Consider the following 26,609-nt stretch of genomic DNA (forward strand, 5'->3'; position numbering starts at 1 on the left):
ACATCGTCTGTCTGAAAATGTGACTATCCGGCTGAGGAAATCCAAGTCGCTTTAATTTATTAGAAACATTTATGCCAATTAAGTGATATATATATAACGGTAGGCAAATTTGTTGGCATTCCCCATTAAAAAAGGTCCAATTCCGTCATGCACACAGTACACGGCCTCTGTATCTCCTTGCTCACTATATACTTTGGACTTTGTTTCATAATAGAGTCACATAATTAACCTTAAAACTATAGTGACATTCAAAGTGACGTCAGTTCATTGCAAATGTTTCAATATAATTAACTCTCAATAGTCGTGAACGTGGCAAAAGGTAGCCTATATAATCACAGCAATTAGACCTCACTATGATGAAGATCAACACCCTTTTGTATGAATTTTCACTCATCGCATGCAGAAAATTGCATTCAATACGAGTGGCAATCGCGCATCATCTATAAGGAACGAGTGTCCAGAAGTACCGGTATGGGTTTTACGGGCTGCCAAGATTAAAGGCTATGCCAAGGTAGACAGAGATACAGACTAGCTGTATGGGTCATTATTTAATAAACTGACATTTTCAGTGGAGCCAGACATACATGTAGTCTCAGCGGAACCATCTTTATCAGAGTCTGAACATTTCAGTCTATGCCAGAAGGGCCGGGGTGGAGGAAAAATCCCAAGAAAGATGATAATTGAGCTGCCTCCCCCATTAATGTTTTTTTTCCCTTCCTAATTATTAGTACGTAGTGCTTCTAGACGTGGCTTGAAGGCTTGAGCCCTCTACCCCCAAAGAATCTGGCTACACTATAATGCTCATATATTTATATGGCCATCAAAAAATCAAAGGCAACAGTTTGGGTCAGATACATATAAGATACACATTGAGAACATAACGAAAATCATGGACACTTTTTTATGTCTAAAATAAGTATTCCTTTATTTCTTGGCTATAGGTATTCTCTATTTAAGGAGTACACATTTAATAATATATGTACAAATTGGCAGTAATAGAAATAACTTCCTGCCAGACAATAATCATATTCTATGTCTACACAGAAGAAAAAAACAGAATTGTACATACCAAAGACTTATACGGTATAAAGTAAAATTTTTAAAAAAACATATGAAAATAAGGTCAAGTTTAGAAAGAAGAAAAAAATTGCACATAACTCAAATTGTATAAAAAAAATCTGCATTTTACAATTTTACAAAATTGATACTAATTATGACACAATTTCTTAATGTAGTTATCTCAACATCCTTTTAGCACTTTAAAGCAGTTCAAGCTTAAAGGAAATCAACCTTGTAATCATGGTAAATTGCTCAGAAAAAAAGCATAAAATCAGAGAAAAGGATTTTGTAAAAGTGAAAAAAAATCAGACAATCAGTTTTTCGACAACTGAGATCACTGCACATACGGTATGTGGATTTCAAATTGGCAAATCGGTTATATTATTGTTATCTTTTACAAGACAGCTTCCAGGTTATTGTTTCATGAAACAGTCATTTTGAGGACCAGTAAATTTTGTAATGATTATTTTGAGTACATGCACCCCAAAGGTCAAGGTGCACTTTATCAATTTTAAATTTAAATGGATTTAGTAATCTCAGATTTCAAACATTCATGACTTTCTATATTTCTGTTCAATTTCTCCTTCAGACTCTTCTCACTTGTATTCCACTGATTTCCACTAACTCAACTTACGGTAACAGAACGGTTGGATTGCCCTGTAACTTAATAAAGAGTAATATGACATGAAAAAGGGGGAATGTGATGTATGGGGTGCACGTGTTACGTTATTATAAAACCAACAAAATCAATATTAAAGCTACTATGAAGACAGCACCTCTGTTTTTTTAATGAGCTTTATCAAAAATCAACAAAAACTCATTTAAATGTAAAGCAAATTTACTACTACCTGAGCTATCACATTTGAAAGCTATCACATTTCTTAACTATTTACTTCCAAGTTAAGTAGCTGATTAATTAGCCAATTAAATGATCAGAACAAAGACATGCAGCTTCTTGAGAAAAGCTAAACATAAACAAAACTTAAATTACACATTTGACAAAATACACTTTTTTGCAATCTTGCAGAACAATCCCATTAATGAGAACACAACAGTCTCTCACCATGTCAATAGCCATACTGGATTCTAAATGAATATTAATTACAACAGAATAATTCAAATATAAATAAATAAAAAGGAAAATGAAAACTCATTCATCATATTCATTAGAAACTACCATTCTTCAGTCATGACACGACTTTAATAGAATATTGTCAAGCTTGGTGATTTTATCAAAGAGGCAGTTATAGGGATAGAATGGACAGTGTTACTCCTTGAAAGACAGATAGAGTTATATAACAGGTGACATCTTCCTTAAATTCCTCTAAAACCTCTTGCTTCAGAAATACTGAAACATATTCTATCATACATGGATGTCTGTGGAATATCCTATTATATATCATTCAAATATTTATTATATATCATTAGATATACTCTTTTATATATCTTATTACATATCTTTTTATCAATAAATACAGAGACCTGTAACACCAGTTTGATATCAATTCACTATTAGAATACAGGTAATGTCATTGAAATTAATGGAAAAGACCTACAAACAGGCTTAAAAAATAAACATGTATATAGTTCAAACCTACATGTAATTATCAACCTCAGGAATGTTTATATAATATTAGATGGATTGAGTGTGATACAAGAGTATATTGCTGGAGCTATGACAATATTGAATGAGTCGAGACGAGTCCAATATTGTTATAGCGAGAGAAATATATTCTTGTAGCACATGAAAACAAAGCCATATAATATTATTATAAACTATATTATGCTGACTAGCGAAATAAAAAAATTTGACTTACCTCAGTAAATATGAATTTGTTTTTGTGTGATATTGATATCGATAGTTGAAGTTCCCAGATGACTGAGCAATAGGAAAACAAGATTGATCAGTCATCCGAGTACTGCGCTTAAGATATCAAATACACTGATTTATTGTACCATTTGAAAGCCTTATATAGATAATAATAGCTTATAATGCATTTACATATTGAGAAGCAAAGCCATTCAGATATTTTTCTACATTAATGTGTTCAATACAAGTGAGACTTTCCAGTATGAATCAACAGAATTTACTACTATATATCTTCTAAACACATGAATATTCTATTCTATTTCATAATATTCTAAATTTATAATTTTATTCTATTAAGTTGAGTATTCTTATCCTAACCGTATGAGTAAAATGACCTAGCAGGTGTGACTTTCATTCTATTGATTCATTTACCAAACTCAAGGATGCAAGAAGTGAATGAACCATTTTTTTCTTCTCTAAATTGACACCTCTAACATTTATCTGTCACTCATTCCCCCAACTTACATAAGAAATCATAGGAATTGTATGTATATACATGTATGAATAGCACATCGCAGTAGTGAAAATCATTATGAAGGGGAAAATAACTATTTTTGCATTTGGTTGCCAAGTTAAGTATTCTGAGGCTTGTACATGTACAACAATTTAAATAAACAATTTGCTATACTAAAACAACTACATGTACCGTATATAAAAAAAGATATGTGATTGTTTAGTATTTCAGCTGACATTGTAGAATTTGCAACAATTATGAGCCAACAACTACATTCATAACCAACCTCTACCATGCAACAATTATATGACAACTCATATCTGACTATATTTTTAGTTGTAATATACACATTGACCTACAACCATAAAGTAAATATACACATTTCATTAATTTTTTTGACGAAAACAAATTAAAATGTTTAAATGTCATATACAAGTATTTCATACTGGCCCATTGTGCGTTATGTACTGTTAGAATGTGAAAAGGCACAAATGTTAATGAAGCTTGTAGGAAAGTAATCTGATTTGTGGAAAGTGATGATTGGTGATAAGTAACTCATAACAACCAAACCAAACAGCATTACAATAAAAAATAAAAAATAATATTTTTCTAATCAGCACCACTTAACCTGTTCATTTGACTAACATTTTACTCTTTGAAACCAGGAAAGGCAAACATATCCCATGCTAGTAATCTCTTGAACAAAATAAACCAGACAATACTTATATTTATGATCAAATCTAAATTACGAAATTACTAAATAACTAAATCTAGATTACTTATCCAAGGCAATTGTGGCACCTGATTAGAAAGTCATCTTTTATCAAAGTAGCAAGTATTATATACCTCTCTTTAGAAATCTAGCCATCTAATTGGTCGAAATTGGAGTTGTGATTTTAGCAATGCCCACCTACTGGTCAATAGTCTTTTAAAAGATCCCTGCATGCCCGCCTACCGGTCAATAGTCTTTTAAAAGATCATACATACTTTTTACTAAATTTAAACTTTTCTTTCAAATCAGTGTATGGTGAACATAAAAGTCCAGTCACAAAATTTGGTTGAAAGGCTCATTCAACCATTTCAGAGGCATTTTATAAGACATGTTTTACTATTTATTCAAATCAGCCTGCACAAAATATCAGTTAATAGAAAAACCCTGACAAAATTTAAAGGCAGAATTTTCAAGGTAACATAATTTTTTTTAAAACCCTGTGCATATGATCACTTAGTAATTTCTATTCACAAAATGTCTGCTAGCAGTAATACACTTCTTGGGAATTATTAAACCAAAAATATATGAGTTAGCAGTATTGTTGCTAGGAAACAGACATTTGAAGCATCACAAAATTGGTTATCCTCCAACTATATGGAAATCTCATTCCGTTCTCAAATAATTAATGCTTATGTGCTTTTTTTTTTAACACTGTACAGGCTAAATAAGAAATGCAATTGTATTGCTTACAAGTTCTACTTCAACACACACACAAACAAATATGGATACACACACACAAGCTAACAGCAAATTTGAGAGAGATATCTGTCAGAGTATAATGCCTGGTACAGCATGGTATGTCTCTTAAATTCATAAACATTGTTGTCTATGCCAAAAGTCATGGAATATAGCTGACTGATATAAAAACCTGATAAGGGTATTTCTACTACATAATAATACAAAATTGTAGTCATATGAAGCCTGCGTACAGCTTCCTTACACATACATACATTTAAAGCAGAAAGAACAAATAAGATGACTATTACTAAGCTTGTGATTCCTTGGCTGTCGTCCCTCCGAGATTCAGCACGACATTGACGGGGAAATTGGCATCTGGGGTCGCCATGGCAACATTGGAATTCTGATTGCTGTTGAGATCCAAGGCGGAGAGGGGTGGAGTGAGCCCTTCGCTATCTTCAGGGGGAGGGGGGCCGGAGTGGATGGGGTGTGGGGGGTCCATGGAAGGGGGTAGTGATGAGGGCGGGGACATGGGTGTGTCAGTGCTCCCGGTGGTGCTGGAGAGTTCCTGTTCCAAGGAATAAGGACCAGGACCAAATGTATTACTGATGGATAAAAGTGCATTATTAAGGCTCCTTTATCAAACTTGACCGATTCCTAATTTCATCCTCCTGTTGGAAATGATACCACCTCTATAGATGCTGTCATAATAGATAGACTTTTTAAACATTGATTATTGCTATATCAGGTAAGACTCATAAATACATTTTTTGAAAACTTTTGAAAACTAATCGTTTGCCTGCAAATCAAATACGACAATGGCAGTTAAAAATAATACCCTAGCATTCCTGAGAAGCAAGTGTTTTAATTAGATTTATTTTCAAGCAAAAGGAAACACGTTTTCGAACAATACCACCTCAAAAGGGAATATTGTTCGAAAAACCTGTAATGCTATTGTGATTAAACCTACATTTTGTTGTCTTTTCACGGTGCTTAACTCCACATGCTCTGTATGGATACCTTATTCAACAAATGGACCAATAAAATTAATCTGAATTTGCCTTTGAATTTTTTTGAAGCAAGCATTATGGTAAAACAAATTATCCATTTTTAAAAAATCTTTGCAATCTGTTTGCTTGATCTGCCTGACCGATAATTGAACAGATCTAGGCTATTGGAGGAATTTTAAAGTTTTTTTGATTGGTCTGGTGTCAGTTTGGATGCAGTTTCGGTGCAACTGGGGTTCAAGGGGATCTATGTAAGGGAGGCATGCTGCTCTATGTCAGTCTACCGGGCCATACTACACTAAACCATGGTGCTACATGAACTAATGGTCCTATTATCCACTACACACTTTGAGGGGGTTAAAGGATTAGGCTCACGATAATCCAAAACCATAATTCTAAGGCCAAGCCTATGCCTAAGTCTAACCATAACTATAACCTTTGCTGTATACAAAAGTAAATGTTTAAATGGTAAACACTATTCCAGCGAACAGAAAATGAGGTCTTTCTACACAGGTGATCACTGAAGCAGGTTTCACTGTGTTAAACTTGAATTTAGGACCAATGGGATGTCACTATCTGGTAAATTGATCTAGGGTGGACAAACATATCAGAATGTAATATTCAATAAAATGTTATTAACAAATATTTAAAAATACATGCATGTCAAAGAGGAAATTTCACATGTGCAGTATTTTAGTGACAATTGGTTCACAATGTCTGGAGGTAAATTCAGAAGGAGTAAAATGACGGCGTAAAGTTTTGTTGTTGTTTTTTTGTCACAGTTTGGTTTATAGTCTGCTTATAGGTACTATGTCCCATTTGCAGGCCAAAAAAATGAAAAGGTGAAATTCTGACGGCATTTAAAATATACTACTAATTTAGAACTTCCCTAAAAAAAGGGGGGGGGGGGGCTTGAAAATGTCTTTAAGTGGGAAAATAACGACTATTAGAGCTATAGAGCCAGTAAGTAATAGTCTGATTTTCAGACCATTGTCTCGAATGGTCGTACGTTTTGTGCTGCGCAAAGATTCAATCAGTTTAATTTTGGCCATTTATACAAGAAGTGGGTTACTGATGTAGACAAATGCTCATGTACCCTTTACAGCTCATTTAATGTGTGTTATTACCAAAGAAGAAAAAAGCCAGTCAGTCACTCAATAGTGTCTGACAGTGAAGTCTAGCAAGTAAACTGGTTTTCTTGCATAATTTGAATATTAGGACACTGCAAGCGTTTAAATTTCACAGATAAGACATACATGACATATTTATAACTCCTGCAAAGTTCTACAGAATTTGATGTTGGCAGCAAAAGGGACATAGTATCTTTAGTGAAAATTCGTTTGGAAATTTTTAAGATGTAAAATCTTGAAAATAGTGACATGCAATGATTGAATTGTGAAATAGAGTGTTTTTGTATTTTTACAAATGAAAAAGAAATCCAGATGTTTATGAGAAGATCACTGCAAAACTTTGATGGTACAGGCTGTGCCAAAATGTTGAAACTTTGAACAGGTGAACTACACAGTGTCTATTGTGCAAATTTAGATTATCGTACAGAATTACAATTTACTGGATCCTACTGCTAACAAAAAGCATATTTAGAAGTCACACAACAAAGTGAGAAAATTGAGAAATTGTACTTCAGAAAGGAGTGCAAATATCAAAGCTTGTTTGAGAAGAATTTTGTAAGTGTTTTTCTTTTATCATGGGCATCAGAAAAGCAAACAAAATTCATGATCTGCAAAATTGTTTTTTTCTGATAGCTATTCAAAGTTATCAGGTGGTGCTGAGAAGCTTGTTTTTATGTTTCTTTCTTCTATATTTGCTTTTCCAACCTTTCTTTTTTTCAACTTTAAAAGAGTGAATAGGAGACCTTATCTTGCTTCTAAAACATTTTTCATTAACCTGCTGAGAATGACACTGGATTGCCAGTAGAAAAATGCTCTTTCTTTCACTAAATTTCTTCCTCTTACAAAACTAAGCGGAACAAAACAGATAAGCAATTTGATAACTTCTAGGCCATGCTTTATCTCTGCTAATCCTATGAGTCTCAATACGACTATAATTTCTAGCAATTACCAAAATGCCAAGAACTACTAAATTTCTTGCAGTGCACCTACTTTAATAAACAGCTCTCAATCCATTAAGCTACTTGGTCCTTTTCTGTCCATGTCTTATGGAAAAGCTTATCTATCCATCAGATCCATTAGTGCACCTACTTTAATAAACAGCTCTCAATCCATTAAGCTACTTGGTCCTTTTCTGTCCATGTCTTATGGAAAAGCTTATCTATCCATCAGATCCATTAGCATTCTTTTTTCATCTTTTTTTAGTTTTTAGTTTTAGTTTTTTTTATAATGGGGGGGGGGGGGATTCTTGCTGTTTCAATGGAGCAAATTATATATTTCTCTTGACGGTTTAACTTCAACTGATTTGCTGCCTAATATGCCTTCAAGATTGGCTCAATTGAGTTGAGGCAAATTGATACATTTTCAAAAGAAGAGCTAAAGATAGAGAAGAGTGCTAGAAATCTTAATAGTTGGTTTCACAAATTGACACACTCACATAGCCTAGTAGCATCGTGAGTATGTTGGGTCGAGATACCATTTAATGACATAGTCACATTTGTAAGGAGAGTGAAAAAGAATGGCCGAGAGAAAAATCTAAGAGACCCCAAAAGTGAAGAAATGTTTTTTTGAAATAGAGGGAATTGAGAGAAAAAAGATGAAGAGCCCATAGAGAGAGAAAGACATTTAAAAAAAAAAAGAGACAGAGTGGTAGAGAGACAGAGAGTCTAGGAGACAAAGAGGATGGGAGACAGAAACAGTGAGACAGAAAGACAGTAACAAATCAAACGTGACAGGAAATACAGATAAATTCGGCTTGATAAACAGATAATCAGAATTATCATATTCCCAAACTGAGTGAGGATGAGAAAGAAAAGTAGAACGAGATAGAAGAGAGGAGAAAGAGAGAGAGAGAGAGAGAGAAAAAAAAATGGAGAAAGTAAGGAAGAAAAGGAGAAAGGGAGAAAGTGAGGAAGGAAAGGAGAGGAAAGAAAAGGAGAGGAAGGAAAGAAGAGAGAGGAAGAAAAAGAGAGAGAGAGAGAGCAAGAGAGAAAGGATAAATATAAATGGAAAGAGACAAAAAAGCAGTAAGACTGCAAGAGACAGAATGGAATGTGCAGCATGCTTACTATGCTTTCTATCTTGCTCTGCTACTCATGCAAAAAATGTAGGCGGGGGTGACAGCAGCTTCCATCAAGAGCCATAATGACCTCCCGTTACCTGCCCGCCAGGGGTCAACGACATGTCCTCTCCTCCGTACCCCTCTCCCGCCCCTCCAGCCATCCTCGTCTTCAGCATGGCCTGGAAGCAGATCTCTGCGGCCACGCTCAGAGATTGACAGATCTCTTCGCCCCCACTGTCCGTCTCAAACACGTGGCATGTGTACGTCGGTCGACCCGAGTCGGCTGGCCGAGATATTGTGATGAAAGCTACCAACCTGTACAGGGTGGGGGGGTGGGGGGTCAACAACGGAGGCTGGTAATAGCAACAGTTGCACGACACGTGCTCTGACAACAACTGCACATCATCAATTACCTACACTAGGCGAATTCCTAACTTTTACTCTGGACCCAAAAATGTATCTAACCCTAACTCTGTAACTTTGGCAAATTAAAGCCTGGAACTGTTGTTACTGAAGAAAATGATGGATCATAAAAAAAGCTGCATTTGTGTCCTTCATTTTAAAAAAATGATCCCTTTATATTCATGCCTAGCATGAATTCCTTCCAACAAAACAAAACAAAACTTATTACACACTTTAGACACAACCTCAAGCTTGTGTTCCTAATTTTTAGAAATGAAGAATTGTTACTATAACATATTTATGAACTACCGGTAGTAGTATGCAATATTCTTGGGTATAATATTTTCCAGAACAAGTTAGCTTTCAGGCATCTTAATATTTGATAGGCACCTTGAGCATCATCTGGGAGGGATGTGGGCACAATTAGTATGGAGCTATCTCTATTATTTATTAGCTGAACCACTGTACAAAACAGGACACTGCTCATTCATACTGTGAGTAAATCTAAGAAATGTGTTACTTCATATATGCGATTACTACCCCCAACCCTACCCTCTTTATATATGACATCATCAAGCCTGAGCAAATGTTACTTGAGAAAATGTTGGACCACCATTTGTTTATTCCTTACCTTTTGTTTTCCTGGTGAGCAGCCCAGAAAGAGATGTTTTTCAAGTGAAAATAAGCCCTCAGTGAGTTATTACTGGGGTCTTCTAACCTGCATGTATGAGAACAAGACCAAAGATTAGTATGATGAGGTATGCACGTCACCTGCAATGTAATACTATCATTGTACAGAATACCGAGTACCCTATATTTAATTCAAACTAAACTACCGATATTAACGGTGTATTAACCGCACCTTTTTGCCGCCGAAAAAAATTCAAAGTCGGGGGTGCGGCTTATACATAGTACAAAAAAAAAAGAAGTAGGTTTCGATTTATGCCCCTCCATCTGGCGCTATGCCTGGCAATGTCTCCCAGCTCAGTAATCGGTGTGTTGACTCACCACTCGGAAACTAGAACAACACTCAAATTTGTCTGTCATCTTGGTCTGATAGATTTCAATATGTAGTTGATAATAATAATTCCTCCAATTTTTCTTCTATTACACGGCGTACCACAAGGTTCTATTCTAGGTCTGTTTTTTTTTTAAAGGGCGAAAAAGAGGGGTGCGGTTAATACACAAGGGTTAATTACGGTAAGAATAAACATTTGTTTTCCTTTTTACACTCTTCCACAAATTGTGTATAGTAGAACCAGAATTTTCAGGGAATTTTTTCAAGTGGTCAAAGGGTTGTACACATATTCTGGATCTCAATGTATCTTCAGTTTTGGGACAGATGTTTACATTGTCAACATAAACTTATGGCATTTCTTTGATTAATGACTGCACAATGAACAGACATATGTTAGACTACAACTGCGGAAGACCTCTGCATAATCACTAATGAACAGTTGCAATCCAAATTGGTTATGACAATTTAAATCAATTGGCTAATATAGAGTAACAGTATATAAAATAACTGGTATTAAAACAGTTTCCATAAGTCAAGAATCAACAATGTTTTGTGAAATTTTCATACCCCAAAAGTATCTATTTTCACAGGTATATTATATCTCAAATCCGTTTATTTTAAATCATCTATATTGTAGATGATGTATTTCAGAAAAATATTACTTTTAGTGCAATATCAATATTATTTAGAAAGACATTTCAATTACGGTAATACAAAGGATAAGAATGCTCCATTACCTAACGCTGTCATTTGTAATGATCAGATTACACTCGGTCATTCGAAAGACATTGTGTATGGCCCTGGCGGCCATGATGTGTCGTATTGTCTGCATGAGTACATCCAAGCCTTTGTCTCGGTTGACCTCCATTGACCCCAGGAAGCGAACCACATACTGCTGAAGGAATCCTGGAATACTGGATTTACCTGCATGAGATTGTCAAGTTGAAATTATGATTTCTACCTCAAAAGCAGAGTTCTGATTTTTTATATCTGCCTAAACATACAGCAAACCTTGAATTAATATTTCAAATGTACTTTAGTAGTGGAATATATTAAGTTAAGTGATGATAAAATAATAAATTTCAATCTTTACATACACAGGTTAAAGTAGAAGAAATAACCAATGTCCATCAAGAGAATCCAATAAGAAGTGTTTTAATGAACATCAACCTAGATAGAGAAAAGTAAGTTTGAAATTAGGATAAAAGGTTTCATTCTCTCTTTGAAGCTGATAATTAAGTGGATAAAAGTAGCCTGAATTGGTTCAAATGTATACTCCACATGACTCCCATCTGTTATCTATGCTCGAACCTGACTCAAAGTGACAGAAGAAAGACTGGTATCCACATGTACAAACTGTATTCATTTTCAGGCATGATTTATCTTGCTATGAAGTGCGTCCAAGAAAAAAGGTTATTGTGAATATCAATAATAATAATATGAACCATTTATATAGTGCAATTCCTGTCCTAAGACATATCAGTGCGCTATACACAAATTACATGATTAATTCCCTAGCTTAAGCTCCGGCAGCCGTCATCAGAGCACAGTGCATTTCAAGGAATAATCCTATCAGGTACCCATTTACCTCACCTGGGTCGAGTGTGGCAAATGTAGATCAATGTCTTGCCAAAGGACATTAGTGCCGTGACAAGATGCTAACCGCTGACCTTGTGATCCACAGTCAGGTGACATATCCACTCGACCACAACACCTCTACTATGAGCTGTATAAACATAATTCCTTCCTTTTCATAAATGAGAGGTATGTTGAATTCCTGATATAAATTTTAATTATTTGTATGCGCTTTGAGCATCTCTAGAGATGGATATGTTGAGCTTTATAAATATTGTTATTATTATTTATCATTAATATACTTTTAAATGATACATTGATTAGAGAAGTTTGACAAACATACTCTGTTCTACTCTTATCTGCCCTGCTGGTTCACTGAACGGGTTGATCCTCCTCGGTGGGATGTCCCTCTGGGTGGGGCTTGCTTTGGTCAGCGAGGGGGGCACTTCCTCCCCTGGGGAGATCATGTCAAACGATATGGGTGTGCTCGGCAGCATGGTGTCAAAGGGCGAAGGGGGCGGGGTCGAGGGGACGTCCTTACTCCCTGATCTTGACCTCTGACCTTCATTTGTTCCCTTTGAGCTGTGATATGAAGATAGATTTCCCAGACAGGTATCAATAGGGGCATTTACGCTGCAAGCAAAAAACATTGGTTTCTCTAACACCCTAAGTTTTGTCCAAACTTGCTAGGTAACTACCCATAAACATGCGTAAAAAGCGAATAAAAAACCCTCTGGAGTGTGGTTCTTTAAAACACCAGTTCTTTTTGCGGTGTAAAGCACCAGTCAATTATTCCGGTTGTTGGTCACGTGACTCTCCTTGCTTCAGTGTGAACGCATGCAGAGCAGCTCCAAACGACACACGGGCGCACTCACCCAAAATACTAGAATTATCAAACACCAACATTTTTTTTATTGGCTTTTCTGCAATGCAAATGTGGCTTTTTTTTTTAAACAGGACACACATTATGCTTAAACATCCTTCAGAATAAGTTTCTGAAATGTACTGAACTGGTATTGAAAAAAACTGACAACCTTTTGAAGTTTAAAGGAAAGACAATGTGAATTAGGTTCTTTACAGCTGGGTTTCATGCGATCTAATATTTTTACACCTTGAACAAAACTTTACCATCACCATCTAAAAGACTCTCACTCTGATTTTATTCCAGGTCATGATAATTGACAATGACGACGGATAAACACTTTGTGAAAAAGTTCCAACATTAGCTTTGTGACATTTGCTAATGGCTTTGTTTTGTCAAAGGCATACAGTTAGTGTCAGGGGTATGATTGGGTAGGTTAAGGTATAGAGCAGGATACTAGGTTAAATTCATACAGGGCCCTGTTTCATAAAAACTTGTTATCAATCATAAGTGCTTAATTTCTATGACAAATCTGCTCTCAGCCAATCAAATGCCACTATTTCAGTTGGTTATAGCAGTTATTGTAACTCGTTATTGGTAATAAGTTTTATGAAACCGGGCCCGGGTAACTGAGGAAATCCATGTAAATTGACCGTGGATTTTTTTGTTGTTGCATAGAGCACATGTCAGAGAACCACTTTGAGTGGACTAAGGCTTCCAAGGTGATTTTGAGGGTTCAGTGACACAAAGACGTAACTCCATATATTGCCAAAATGAGTATTTGATATCAAAATGTTCAGAAAGATGTGGGCTTTCCAGGAAACACAGAAACTTAACTCCACCCAACACCCCATTGAAGTCAATGGCTAGTGAAAATAACTGAAGGCCTAAGTGCTCTGTGACACATGAACCAATTTTTCTCAAAATGGCCAAAATGGAGTTACGTCTTTTTGTCACTGACCCCTCAATTTGTTCTTACTTGTTCTGAAGTGATAACGGCCTGATCTTAGATCTGGTCCCACTCATGCTCCCTGAAGGTGAACTCCCATCAGAGTTGACCCCGGGAACAGATCCAGAATCCTCACTCACGATACTACCCTGTTTGCAAGACATCAAGATTCATGATGATGATGATAATAATAACAATATTTCATACTTTTACAGTGTATATATTCCCTCTCTCATTTATACCTCTTCAATATTTAAATTCTGTTCTTGTTTATGCATATCACATATTTTCTCCATAATTTATACTTCTACGCCTCATGTACAGGACCCTGTCATATAAAGAGTTGATATTACTGGCAAATTATTTGTGATTGATGTCGATCCCAACTATGTACATAAGAGATAGGGAACTGCAAACTTGCGATTGATTACAGGATTCGCATTTGATTTTGATCAATGGCAACTCTTAATTAGAGGGACCCAGGTCCCCTCTGTTCATTCATTACTACAGAGTTAAAAGAATCAAGAACAGAGAGGAGTTGGGTTGACCACTCGAAATTTGTTTTAAAAGATATTAAAAACATGTCTTCCGTCAACTCTTTATTCGCCATGGATGATAACCCCAGCTATCACATTGTTATGAGAAAAGCATACCTGTATGCTATACATGTGACAAAAGTGGACTGACGCAGTCCAATGTTTGTTCCATTTGTCAACTAGAAAAGCCAGTAAAGAGTTGATTTGAAGTATCATTCTGATGCAGTACTTAATTGGCTCATTTTCAATGGTCTTCAAGAATGCTTGTCAGCTTTAAAATGTTATGCCTTTCCACCGCCAGCCATCACTCTTGAGGGAGGCGAAAGGGCTTATGAGTACATTGGAAAGACATTTTTTTTTGTACAGATTTGTGTGTGTTACCCTATTGCTTCCTGATCCAGCGCTGTATTCTGAGTTGATGTTCCTGATGGTACAGATCCATTCCTCTCTATCAAGGGTACTCATTGTCTGAAGGTGGACGGACCTGGACACAAACAAATGAGGAACATATCAACATAGGGTCAGAGACAGGGAGCAGGTATAACATTGTGTGATAGAAGGACAATTCAGTAAGAGTGAATGAGCAAGAGGGATTGAGGAAGAAAAAGGGTGAGAAATAGAATGAGAGAAAGAATGAAAAAGACAGAGAGGGTGAAAAGGAAATACAGAATGAGGTGAGTGAAAGAGATGATGAGAGACTGAGACAGAGTGAGAGAGAGTGTGTGTAAGAGAGAGTGAGAGAGTGAGAGAGAGCAAGGTAGAGGGAGCGAGAGAGATTGAATAACACAAGAAAGACAAAGAATGTGGAAGGAAGAAGTGAAAACAGAAATTCTTTTTAAAGGGATAGTTAAGTTCTGTTTCCAGATCGCGAATGCCTTCAAAGTGCATGGTTATTGCTCTTATTCTTATCTAATACATTTCCAATACCCAAGAACCTAAAATTGCTATGAAGGTAATTTTAGACCCCAAAATGTGTGAAATTTAGCCAATACGATCATACCAATTTAGCTCCACTTTTCAAAAAATATGGTGACTGTTAATTAATTATTTAATTAAAAATAGCAAAAAATGGGCCGGCTGGTTGTGCGTAATATAGCTAACACGAAAATGCCAACAAAAAAGCCAACATCAGCATTGCCTGAAATACAACGTAAAAGGCAATATTTTGTTTTTTCAACGGCTTTTTCAAATTATCTAATATTTGTGGTGGTACACAAGTGTTAGAAATCGTTATATTTATGGATATTTCAGCCGTCTCTGAACCGCTTTTGATAAAAAAAAGATGATTTTGTCATTTAAATTGTATGTTCTTTCAAATTTGACACTCAGTTTTTCATTATCTTACAAAAAATTAGTTTGTGTAGCGCCCTCTGCAACATAACTCAACTATCCCTTTAATAGTTTATTTTGGGAGGATGACTACGCACTCCAAAAATAAATATTTAAAAATTACAAATCACGCACTTACACAACAAACATAAAGATCAAATAAAACATTGTGAGGAAGAAAAAAAAAAATATTAAACTGGATGACAATTGATTTTCTAGAATTGATTTAAAGTGAAATATACTTACTTTTTTGGATCCTGGATATTTTGAATATGAAAGACAAATCTACGATCATCAACATCTGATGGTTGCACCATACATCCTTCTAGGTCTATCACAAGATGGCCTCCAATCTGTAATCATACACAAATAGTTGGTTTGTATGTGAGTTGTGCAAAATCTTGAATCATAGACGATTTTCTCAAAAATATCCTTCTCGAAATTTCCTAGTGACTTTAACTACATATACCAGTACACATATTGTGAATGTGGTTCACTCTTTAGTCCTAATATAGGGATCAAAACCCTGGAGAGCCGCTTTCTTTGGAGTAGAAGTATTTTACGCATACACTGTATGTGTGCTTGTTCCACGTGTCAACGAAAGAGGGTAAAGAGTTAAAGCTTGATTTCGGAGCCAAAATTTGGCTTTTAAAACTTTATTTTGGATAACTGTCTGCAATCCTAGAGACGCAGGAGGCATTAAAAATGTTGCCTACACTCCCTGATGTGTGCAGAAAACTGCCATCTGTATCGACTGAAAGTGCCTATGGCTGCTGGTGTAACGGTAAATTACAGACATACACTTACAGACAGAAATTTCATGACCAAGTAACTGGAAAATTTAAAGAGAAGGTTGAGTTCAGGTAAAGATGAAAAATGATTTGTGAGCTTTCTCATTCTTTTTACGTCAGTTTTGAAGCATATCATCATAGAAATGTTCCTTGAAATGCCTTTATATTCAAAACAGAAGAGTACAAGCTGAAAAGTTTGGTCCAACTTTAATTTCATGCAAGATGTGTGCAGTCCCATATATCCATTCCTGTGTGGCACATGAGATATTCAGCAATACGGAGTAGATTTAAAAAAAATTATCATTCTAAAACCTCACAGTAAACATGTACATCAATTCTTACATACAAGTTCCAACATAATCAACCTTTCCAAATTGTTTCCAGACAATTTCTTTAAGATTGTAATTGTCTAATGACATGACCGGTACTCAAAGCGTCTTTAAATAAGTTGCCTGTCAAGAAATGCACTTGGCTGAGGGGTCAGTCATAACAGTAATCAGAGGCCAATCCCCAGGGATAAGCCAGCTGCACCTGTCATCATACTAATCAGGGAAAGCTTAAAGGGAAAGTCCACCCTGAGATCAGGAATGTTTAAATGAATTCAGATAAATTAAAGAAAATATCAAATAATAATATTAATTTCATGTATTACAGTTGTATACAAACAAGCTTCTGATTATTTTTCAAATACACTGTTAAAAATGTCCCTCTTCTTCAGTATGTATGAAGGAATCAAGTATATTATGTTCATGCATGACCATGTTCCAATGATACATCCATGGCACATATATACAAAATATAATTTTCTTTGGGGAAAAAGGTAAATACAATTTTGTTTGTACAAATAAACAAATGTAGAGTAGCTCTCATATTAAAACATGAAGCTGCCAATCTATTTCATAATTTGCCAGTTGGGAGCGAAAAATGCATCAACTATAAAGACTTATAGCCCTTCTGCAGCTCATGAGGAAAAAAAATCACTTTTCCTAAAATTATAACTTGATTTTTCTCTAACTTTCCTGCTTTTATTCAAACCAAATAATATATGAGGGTAGACTTCACCTTTAACCTCCACCGGGTTGTCCCAATGAGGACAGGGAAGTAGCACTTACACTAGTGCATTCTCAGGATGCCTGAGAGGTTGATGGCGTTCATTGCCAACGGTGAAAGGATGTGAGAATTAAAGAGGATGTCCACACTGGCACCATTCCGATTGGATTAAAGAATTGCGTGCTAATTGGCCACACACAGAGTGTACATTTTGATGACATTTGGGTTTTAATTTTTTCCTTGCTTTTTGTTTTTTGTTTCCATAAGTTAGTCTCTTCAACAGACAAAATGATAACACAATATAAAATTCTTATTTTTTTCATCAGAGAGAAAAAAAAAGAAAACTAAATTATCATAGTTTCTTTGCTGAATTGAGCACTCCAAAAAAGTGTCTTACTGGTAAATCTGCCACCCCTCAAGCTAGGCAAAATTCTGTGATTTTCTACACTTCCTAAACTAAATTACACGATTCAACTGATTCAGCCTTATGAGATGATTTCTCTAAATATTTACTAAAATCTCTATTATCTCTTTCTCTCTCTCTGTCTGTCTCTCTCTATCCTTTTCTACTGTCTCTCTCTCTGTCTCTCTCTCCTTTTCTTCTTCTCTCTCTCTCCTGTGAGTTGTAAACTCATTTCTTAACAAATTGCATACTTTTATTATTCTCTACCTATAGTCTCCTCCTCCTTCATAATATTTCGTTCTTTGTTTGTTTTCTTTATCACTTTTCTTGTTTTTTTTCCTTCTTTCCTCCTCCTCCTCCTCCTTCTTCTTCTCCTCAATCTTCTTTTTCTTCTCCTCCTTCTCACACAAATTGACTTTGTCACTATCATGATGTCTACAATAAAAATCAGAGAAATCTGACTGAAAACTGCTTTGAGAGCTACCAAAACTGTACATTGGCTTTAACAAATTAGATAAGTACTCACATCACTTTTGGCTTGACTCATTAGAATACTCCCTTGGATGAAGAAGTACTGTCTTTCCCATCTGTGAGTCAGGCCTGATTTCCTATTGATTAAACAAGCAGAAATACATTGATGACATATATCACAATCCTATGGATGGGACTACATGTGTAGGTAAATGATGTAGAGCAGCTTTTCCAGTCAATTGCCCGGATCGGGTGAAAATTATAAGGATGGCATCAATTTATGATGGAGGAATTTGAATTCTTTTGAGAGAGCGTAGAACATCGATAATTAAAATAAAAAATATGCTATCTCATTAAAATCACAGAATCTGTAATGTCATCTATACCTAATACACCTGTTAATGAAGTGCAAGTGAGTGTAATTCAAATCATTTTTGACATTTGGTTGTACAACCCCAGTGGGGAAAGTGTTGAGAAAATAATAAATGCTGCAACAACAAAAATGTCAGCTCCAATTCACAAAAGTTTCTGATTTTACAGTAAAAGAAAACTTTAATATTTATTTTTTTAATTGATCATTGGCAGAATGATTTCTATACTTACAATCTAATCCACAGATAGCCCCCTATCTGATGGCGCTTTCTATTGATGACCTTGGGGGGCATCTGGAGGTCAGGGGTCGGCTCAGGCACGTAGTAGTATGGGTTTTGTGTGTCCAACTCTCTGACCTGCTCTCTGGCTCTCTCACATGTGACGCTCATTTCAGTCATAACTCTGTTTAATATATAAAAAAATAATAATAATGATCATTTCCATTGGATAGGATGTAAAATAGTTCTTGTGTATCAGAGCAGAGGCATTATATAACAAGTGGTAAAGGCATGTTTCTGAAAATTGTGGGTAAGTTAGCTAATTTGCATACTGTGTTTGCATACCGTACAGTATGCATCAGGTAGGGTTAGGGTTAGTGTCGTTTCTAATAGACCATTTTTGTAATGTAATCAAATTGAATGGATTACTCTTTGTTAAGTGCCATGTTACAAATCATTTCATTCACCTGTTACAACTAATTGTATTTTAATAGTCAGAATGTGAATTGTACACATTTATTGTTGCTAGGTAGGACAAATATTACGGCATATTTTAGAAACATGCCTCTACTACTGATTAAATAATGCCTACCCTATCAGAGAGCCACATTCTTCATCATTGATGAACAAATTTGACAGGTTTCCGTTTTACAAGATATGGCATGCTCAATTTAAATAACAAATGATACAAAGCAGAAAATGTAACCAAAATTCAGACCAGTCTAATCTACAATGAATTTAACAAATGAAATATGAAAAAATGAGATTCTTACCCCTGGACACTTGTGTTGATATCTGAGAGATATTCCTCTGTTTGTCTTGTGAACATCTGTGGTCCCATCTTAACGAAGGCCATGTGAGCTTGAAGATATCCTATCATGGGTTCCAAGAGACCCGTGGTCCGCTTGTACTGCAGCAGGTTGAGAGCGGTGTAGTAGTTCATGGCAGTCTGCAAGACCAACAAATGCTAATTTAGTAAACATGACCTTAGACAAAGTCTGATAATTTCATGAAAGCTAATGGTTTAGTGGTTTCGAAAATGCATGCTCCAGCAACAATTGCCCTATGGTCTATTTCCTGCACTGGGAGAAATCCCTACTTTAATTCTTAACCATACCCATCACTGTATCTATAATCCTAACTCTAAACCAAATCTAAAATCCTATCTTTTTGATGAAATAAAGCCAATGGTAATTGTTGCTGGAGCACATACCATGTCCCTGATTTAATTTGATGGTTCCAGGGCTTCTATCTTGTATTCAATAATTGTTATTAAATGCAACCCTAAAAATCAAATGCAAATCCCACAAATATCATTCTTGAATGGTTGGAAGTCAAGCTACCTTCATTGAGTTGCTTTGAATAGCAACTTTTTGATGTGAAGCATGTATATATTTTTTAAACTTTTGTAGTATAAACATCGAAGAAACCCTAATCTAGCTTAAACAACATTGTCATCAAGGACTGGTTTTGATTTGCAGAGGTAACTGAGCCAAACGAGATAAATAAAACTTGTTATCAATAACAAATGCCAAATTCTATGACAAATTTGCTCTCAGCCAATCAAATGCCATTATTTTTAGTTATTGTAACTTGTTATTGATAACAAGATAATGAAACAGGGTAGAGGCCAGGATTTGGGTTGCGGACTAAAGCACTACGCCAAACCAACCTGTTGTAGTTTCTTCCGACAAGCATAGAGTTCATCATTCATCTCAATGCACTGTTTGGTTTCGTGTTCCCTCTTCTTGGATACCTTACTGTACTTTGACAAAACTCCTTCATGATCTACAATGGACAAAGAAAAATATAAAGCAAAGCAATGCAATAAACTACGGTCAAACCTACTTCACAGATCTTTTTCTATAGAAACAGTCTATTAGAGACCACTTTTTGTACATAAACTTCACATGCCTGTAGTCACCATTTCTGTTGTTGATATTGTTTATTTATTTAATTTCTTTGTTCTCCCTTTACCGGTCTTCATAGAAATATTTCTTTCAGTTTTAGTTTCATTTATTTCTCCTCAAGAGATCAACAGATAAAAATACATACTGGTATATAAACAGACAAATGTATGACAATACATAAGATGAATTATACAAAATGAGGAAGGCAGTCTGGCAGTGGCCTACCCTTTCTTTGTATTATAATTTAAGGCCGTTTCTTCACAGGGACCCTGGTGCCATACTTGTACTTTCTCCAACAGAACGGCAAATGTTAAAATGTAAAACTGCTTGCTATTTCTACATGCATACCCAGAAATATTTCCTATTTCATAATAAACTATGCTCATCTGCATTGTAAAGTTTAGTTTTGTAATCATGTTATATTGTACTTTAGTCATACTATTTTACAAAATATTAAAGAATGGATATAAATTTTAAAAATCATATGAAAACATAAGCAAACAATCAAAATACTTGATAAATATGCAATATGCCTTATAGTAATTTAAATTGAAATGATATCAGAGCAAACCTGAAAATCAATGTGCATTAAAAGGCCAAGTTCCAAGTTCATGCCCTCATTAACTTTGGGAATTACTGACTTCATCCAATATTCCAGTATGACCGATAAATTTGATGACCCTACAAGAGCTTGGATCAGTATTGTAAGATACTTGATAACGTATGAAACACAAAATGATGACATATTAGAGGAGAGTTGTTATACTACCCATTGGAACATACCATGTTGATTGGCTTTGTAGAGCTCTCTCATGCTCATGATCTCTGCAATGTCACTGTTCATAAACCTTGATAGAGGGTGCAGGACGGTGTCTTCTAGCGATGATGAAAGTGTAGAGTGCATTGTGCTAACCTATGTTATAATACAATTAAAATCATATCATATAATAATAACAAATATTAATATGAATAATACTACTACTACTAATAATAATAGTTATAACAATAATGATAATACTACTACTAATAATAACAACGAAAAATCATGATGTTCAAAGTCTGTTTGGCATAACCACTGACATGAACTCTCAATCCACATGTTTGGGTACCAAGAAGAAGGGAATTTTATCCTTTTACTTTTGTATATAACTGTGTGTCTGTATTTTGAACGCAAATGTGGAAATAAATCTAATTCAATTCAATCACAGGAATTGGAAGCCTACATGAAATTTTAGTGAATGAGCACCTGTTGGTTGGTGGATAGGAGCATGTCACTATTATCAACATCACTGTTAGGTCAATGCAGATGATTATAATCTGATTTTGAAGGAAATTACAAAATCATTAGATAAGAACATTTCAAAATCCATTTCTTTTTTGGGGGGAGGGGGTTGTCTGAGGTGCCACATAGTTAGGCACATTCATGGGGCACTAGAGGGCGCTTCGCTCGCGTACGACAATCTGAATGGCCTTGCTGCGGTGGGTCGGCAATAATCAGCCCAAAACTTGGATATGGGAGGTTGGAAGGATATATCTTTTTTTATAATGTTATCCGGTCTTACCCTTAATCATCCTATGTTTAATCTATGTAGAAATAACATGCGAGTGTGATAAGAGAAACATCGGGCCCATTACTGAAGTAACTTTTTAAATATTAGCCTAGAAATGACCACCAAACGGAAAAAATTGACATTTTTTCCCGACAAATCTTCATAAAATCTGAGTTATAAACAAGTCACATCTAGGTACACTAATACAAATACGATTTTCTGAAAATTCAGGTATGATTTATTAAGTTTCTTTCAAGTATATTTCTGCGCATTGCAGCGCCAATATTCTACACTGCTTCAAAATCACACTTGAATTTTTTTTTGCAACGAATTTGATACGAGGTCCGCGAGTGTTCCCCGTTCCTTGTGTGTTGAAAGTTTGGTAATACATAGTTTGCATTGACTCGCGCACGAAAAAATGGTCGAAAACAAAATGTCAAATGAAGAAATAAACAAGCTTTTGTATAGTTATAAGAGTTCTACCGAGGTTTCTTTGTCGATTCAATTGATTATATAGTCTCAATTAGAATTCAGAATTATCTCACTGAAAAGTTAAGAAACCGACGATGTTCTCGATCTTAGTTATTTTCATTTTGCCAGCAGCCGATCTAGCGTTGTTTGGGCAAAAAGCTAGGCCGCTGCCTTCCCACGCGAACCCTTCCGAGTCCCGCTAAAATGGCGCTCTGCGGAGCTCCGAAGCTGCGTTGGTATCGCTGCAAACTCTCAGCCGGCTAGCTCCCCACGAAGGACCATTCGCGGTATGACGAGAGTGTGTGTGTGAAGTATGATTTTGGATTCGAGAACGCACGTAATGCAACCGTGCGCGTCATTTTCAACTGTCGAATGTATACGACCAATTTTACATGTACGATTTTTAGTACAGATACTTGGTCAGTTTTCTTCTTATATCTTTGGTTTTACAACATTTAAAAATATAATTTCTTCAAATTTGCTCCTGACTCGGTTCAGACTAATTGTCTGATGTGTTTTCAAGTCAATTTTTTTAATATATTTTTTTGCATGAATTTGCCTAACATAGTCATATGAATAGTAAAATCAAAATAACCCTGGAGGTATTTAAAGGGTTTAGAGCAAACAAAAAATCAAATCTGTGATGTCTATTCTGACATCACTATGATCAGCAGCCAAGGAGGCTTTTATCAATCAGGATGATATTATAGGTTGGGATCTTCATTTCCGATGATATTGCAGTTTCTATCAAATACAGTGGGTTTTACAGAATCACTCTCACCTGGTCAACATTACCAGCAAACTGCTTCAGGGTCGACACAAGGATGCTGTCATCTCTTCCAAGCTCAAACTTCTACAGAAATCAAATAGAGTCAACAGAAAAAATGAAGCATTCTTCCCCAATATAGTATCAGCAAGTATCTAATTATGGTAATACCATAAGCACAAAACTATCAAAAATCTTGTGCGTCCTCCCAGTTTCAAAAGTTTCTTGCAGTGAAAATGGAGACTGTTAACAAGTGAAGTTTCAGGATAGTGCCACTCCATCCAGGTTTAGAAAATGGTTACCAGGTTGGAAGATATTCCCATTTTACCTGGGTTGGTAGGAAAGCTAATGTCAGGAAACAATGGGGCACCTTTATAGCATGGTGGATGTGAGTGTTATACAAGAGGGCAATATTATTATTATTATTTTCCACCCCCCCCCCTCCAAAAAAAAGCATGCTGTTGGCTACTTACCCATGATTCAAATTCCCCTAGCTTTGTGGAAAGCGCCTGAGTAGCACTCTTCAGTGTATTCTGAAACAAGGGGGAGAGAAAAATTGTTCCGCAAGATAAGAATTGGTTCGGAAAAGTGATGTAATGATGTGAATACTGAAAGTTTGAGAATATTTTTACTTCCTTAAAATCAGACTTACCTATTCATTTCCATTTTCATACAACATTCTAACATACAACAAATAATTTTCATAGTGTATAGCCAAATATTAAATTGAGAATGGAAGCAGGCGGGAGATCTACAAAAAGTCAAGGGAAAAAGAAAAAATGAAATGGAATTGATACTAGCTTTGGAATGAGATTTTTTTTAAATAAAAAAAAATAAAAAATTGAAATACAAGCACCTTGACATTTCAACTTACCTGGCAGTCATAATGATTTGTATAAATATCAAGTTATTCTTTAATAAAGCCCCCCCCCCCCTCAAGAAAATAGCTACAATTCAAGCAATTTTAAAAATATGTACTAAGTGCCTGTACAGTATATACAATGACAGCCAACTAGAGTTAAGAGCTTTTAGTTGTTTTTAAAGTTTAATAATAATATCCCAGGCAGCATTTAATGATACCCTCATAAGAATCAAGTTTGCATACAACCCACTGAAATGCATGTATTAGATTTGACATGCATTTCAATGGGATGTCGGTGAACTTGTACTTATGACAGTTTCATGAAGTGATTCCCAAATTACAGCAGTAAATCTGTGAGGTTAAATTTAAATTTAATCAGACTTGGAATGAATACAAATCTATGTATGAAAATTAGGATCCTGACAGCTCAACTTGGCTTACCTGGCAGTCAACGACATTCTTACAGACATCCAGGAGTCCCTTCATATAGCTGCTCAGCTGTAAGGCATCCGTCTCAAATAGATTCAGCAGGGATCTTGCCTGGTTACATGAAAAACACATGGATGAAAAGATATGAATCTATCATCTGCTGAGAGCCAACAGGACATTAAAATGTTCTATTGAACAAAAAAGTCATGTCTTAATGCCCCTCTGCCAGCTCTAAGATGATAGAGTTGTGAGTTAGATGTTTTAAATTTACATTTATTTTTCTTGAAGTTATAGCCTCATTATTGTAGGGTTGCGGTTCTAACTAATTCCTAGCACTCTTAAGTACACAGAGGCAGCCCAGCAGACATGTTGTACGATTGATAACTCCTGGCTAACTGACCAGGTTTTAACGTAGCAAAGCATTACAGCATTCTATGTAGCATTCCACATACATTCCATGCAAAGTAGAAGAAACCAATAAATATTCATTTAGTCCCATACAAGTATAAATCAGCATCACAAAGTATTCTTGAATATTCAAACATAAACAAAGAGTATATATTGAATATTCATGGTATATGTAAATTATACTATAAGCTTGACTGCATCAGGTGAACATTGAAACCAATGAGAGAGAAAGAGAGATAGACAGATGAAAGGATGGTGGATGAAAAGGGTGAATGTAAATGAGGGATGACCTATTAATATGAAAGGGATGAATCATGGATATGAGGGGGAGTTTCAGAAGTTCAAAATAAATCCCTACATTATCATATTTCAATAAACGTACATATAGATTATAGATGAGTAAATTTAAGAACCATGTCATTCATGGACAATTAATCTAGCGTGTAAGTAGACAAACATGATAATGTTGATTTTTGTTGGTGCTGCAATCAAAGTAATAGAAAAATAACATTCTAGATATTGAGCTAGGAAATTAATCAAAATTTCTTACAATAAAATACAGTATTTCACATAATTGTTATCTTCAAAAGTTCCTTTAAGTTAAGTCATGATTCCAGAAGCAAAACAATTTTTGGTTTCAGCCAAACCAAATTATGGCACCCTCTCTCAAACACGATGGAAATTAATACTGAGTTAATATTTTTTTTAATTAAAAAACAAAACAACACAAACAAACATTTCTTCATGACAATTCACCTTTTTCCACTTTGGTTAACATAAAATCCTTGTTAGAAACAAACTAAATGTAATATATGTTAAGTTACTCTTCATTTAATGGAGACACAGAAAAGGAGAAATGTCATTTAGTGATTTACATTGTACAAATTGAAATCAATGTACTGATGATGATGCAACCACAAATATTTCAATACATGGGACCATTGTTAACTACTGGAGCATCCAGCAGCACACAAAAACACTGCGATTAGAAGCGGAAAATAATGTATTTCCCTTTATTGGCATTAGTTTAAAATTACCTGAGGTGAATCATCATGAGCGTCCTCAAGACGCAAAAGTTGAATCCCAGGCATTTTAGCTCCCTATTTCGATTCCTTGCTGGTTTTATGGAAAATTGCCACTCCTTCATTTACCCACAGCTGCTTTGTTGGAAGGTCATATGAGGTCAATTCTGTACTAGTACTGTGCCT

At 35.4% G+C, this 26,609-nt stretch overlaps 1 protein-coding gene across 1 annotated transcript; it reads right to left on the reverse strand.

The window, feature by feature from the left end:
- Positions 1–1,382: 1,382 nt before the first annotated feature.
- Positions 1,383–26,583, reverse strand: LOC579389 (DCC-interacting protein 13-alpha). The gene is made up of 17 exons (XM_779509.5): positions 26,439–26,583; positions 25,006–25,104; positions 24,176–24,235; positions 23,718–23,789; positions 21,699–21,828; positions 20,678–20,793; positions 19,779–19,954; positions 19,019–19,189; positions 18,471–18,552; positions 15,947–16,053; positions 14,753–14,855; positions 13,866–13,984; positions 12,368–12,606; positions 11,187–11,373; positions 10,063–10,149; positions 9,037–9,344; positions 1,383–5,401 (listed from the first exon to the last, which is right to left on the reverse strand). Exons 1-16 carry the CDS (start codon positions 26,490–26,492, stop codon positions 9,101–9,103), a joined length of 2,046 nt encoding a protein of 681 aa, XP_784602.3. The 5' UTR covers positions 26,493–26,583; the 3' UTR covers positions 1,383–5,401; positions 9,037–9,100.
- Between the last annotated feature and the right edge of the window lie 26 nt (positions 26,584–26,609).

This window comes from Strongylocentrotus purpuratus, unplaced genomic scaffold (assembly GCF_000002235.5).
Source record: "Strongylocentrotus purpuratus isolate Spur 01 unplaced genomic scaffold, Spur_5.0 spur5_scaffold_6, whole genome shotgun sequence".
NCBI classification, from domain to species: Eukaryota; Metazoa; Echinodermata; class Echinoidea; order Camarodonta; family Strongylocentrotidae; genus Strongylocentrotus; species Strongylocentrotus purpuratus.

Coding starts and splice junctions, on each gene's coding strand:
- LOC579389 (XM_779509.5), bottom strand. CDS start 26,492: ATGCCTGGGATTCAACTTTTGCGTCTTGAGGACGCTCATGATGATTCA. Junction 20,794..21,698: donor CTACAAAGCCAATCAACATG/GTATGTTCCAAT, acceptor TGTCCATTGTAG/ATCATGAAGGAGTTTTGTCA. Junction 10,150..11,186: donor ATTACAAATGACAGCGTTAG/GTAATGGAGCAT, acceptor TCATACATGCAG/GTTAGAAGACCCCAGTAATA.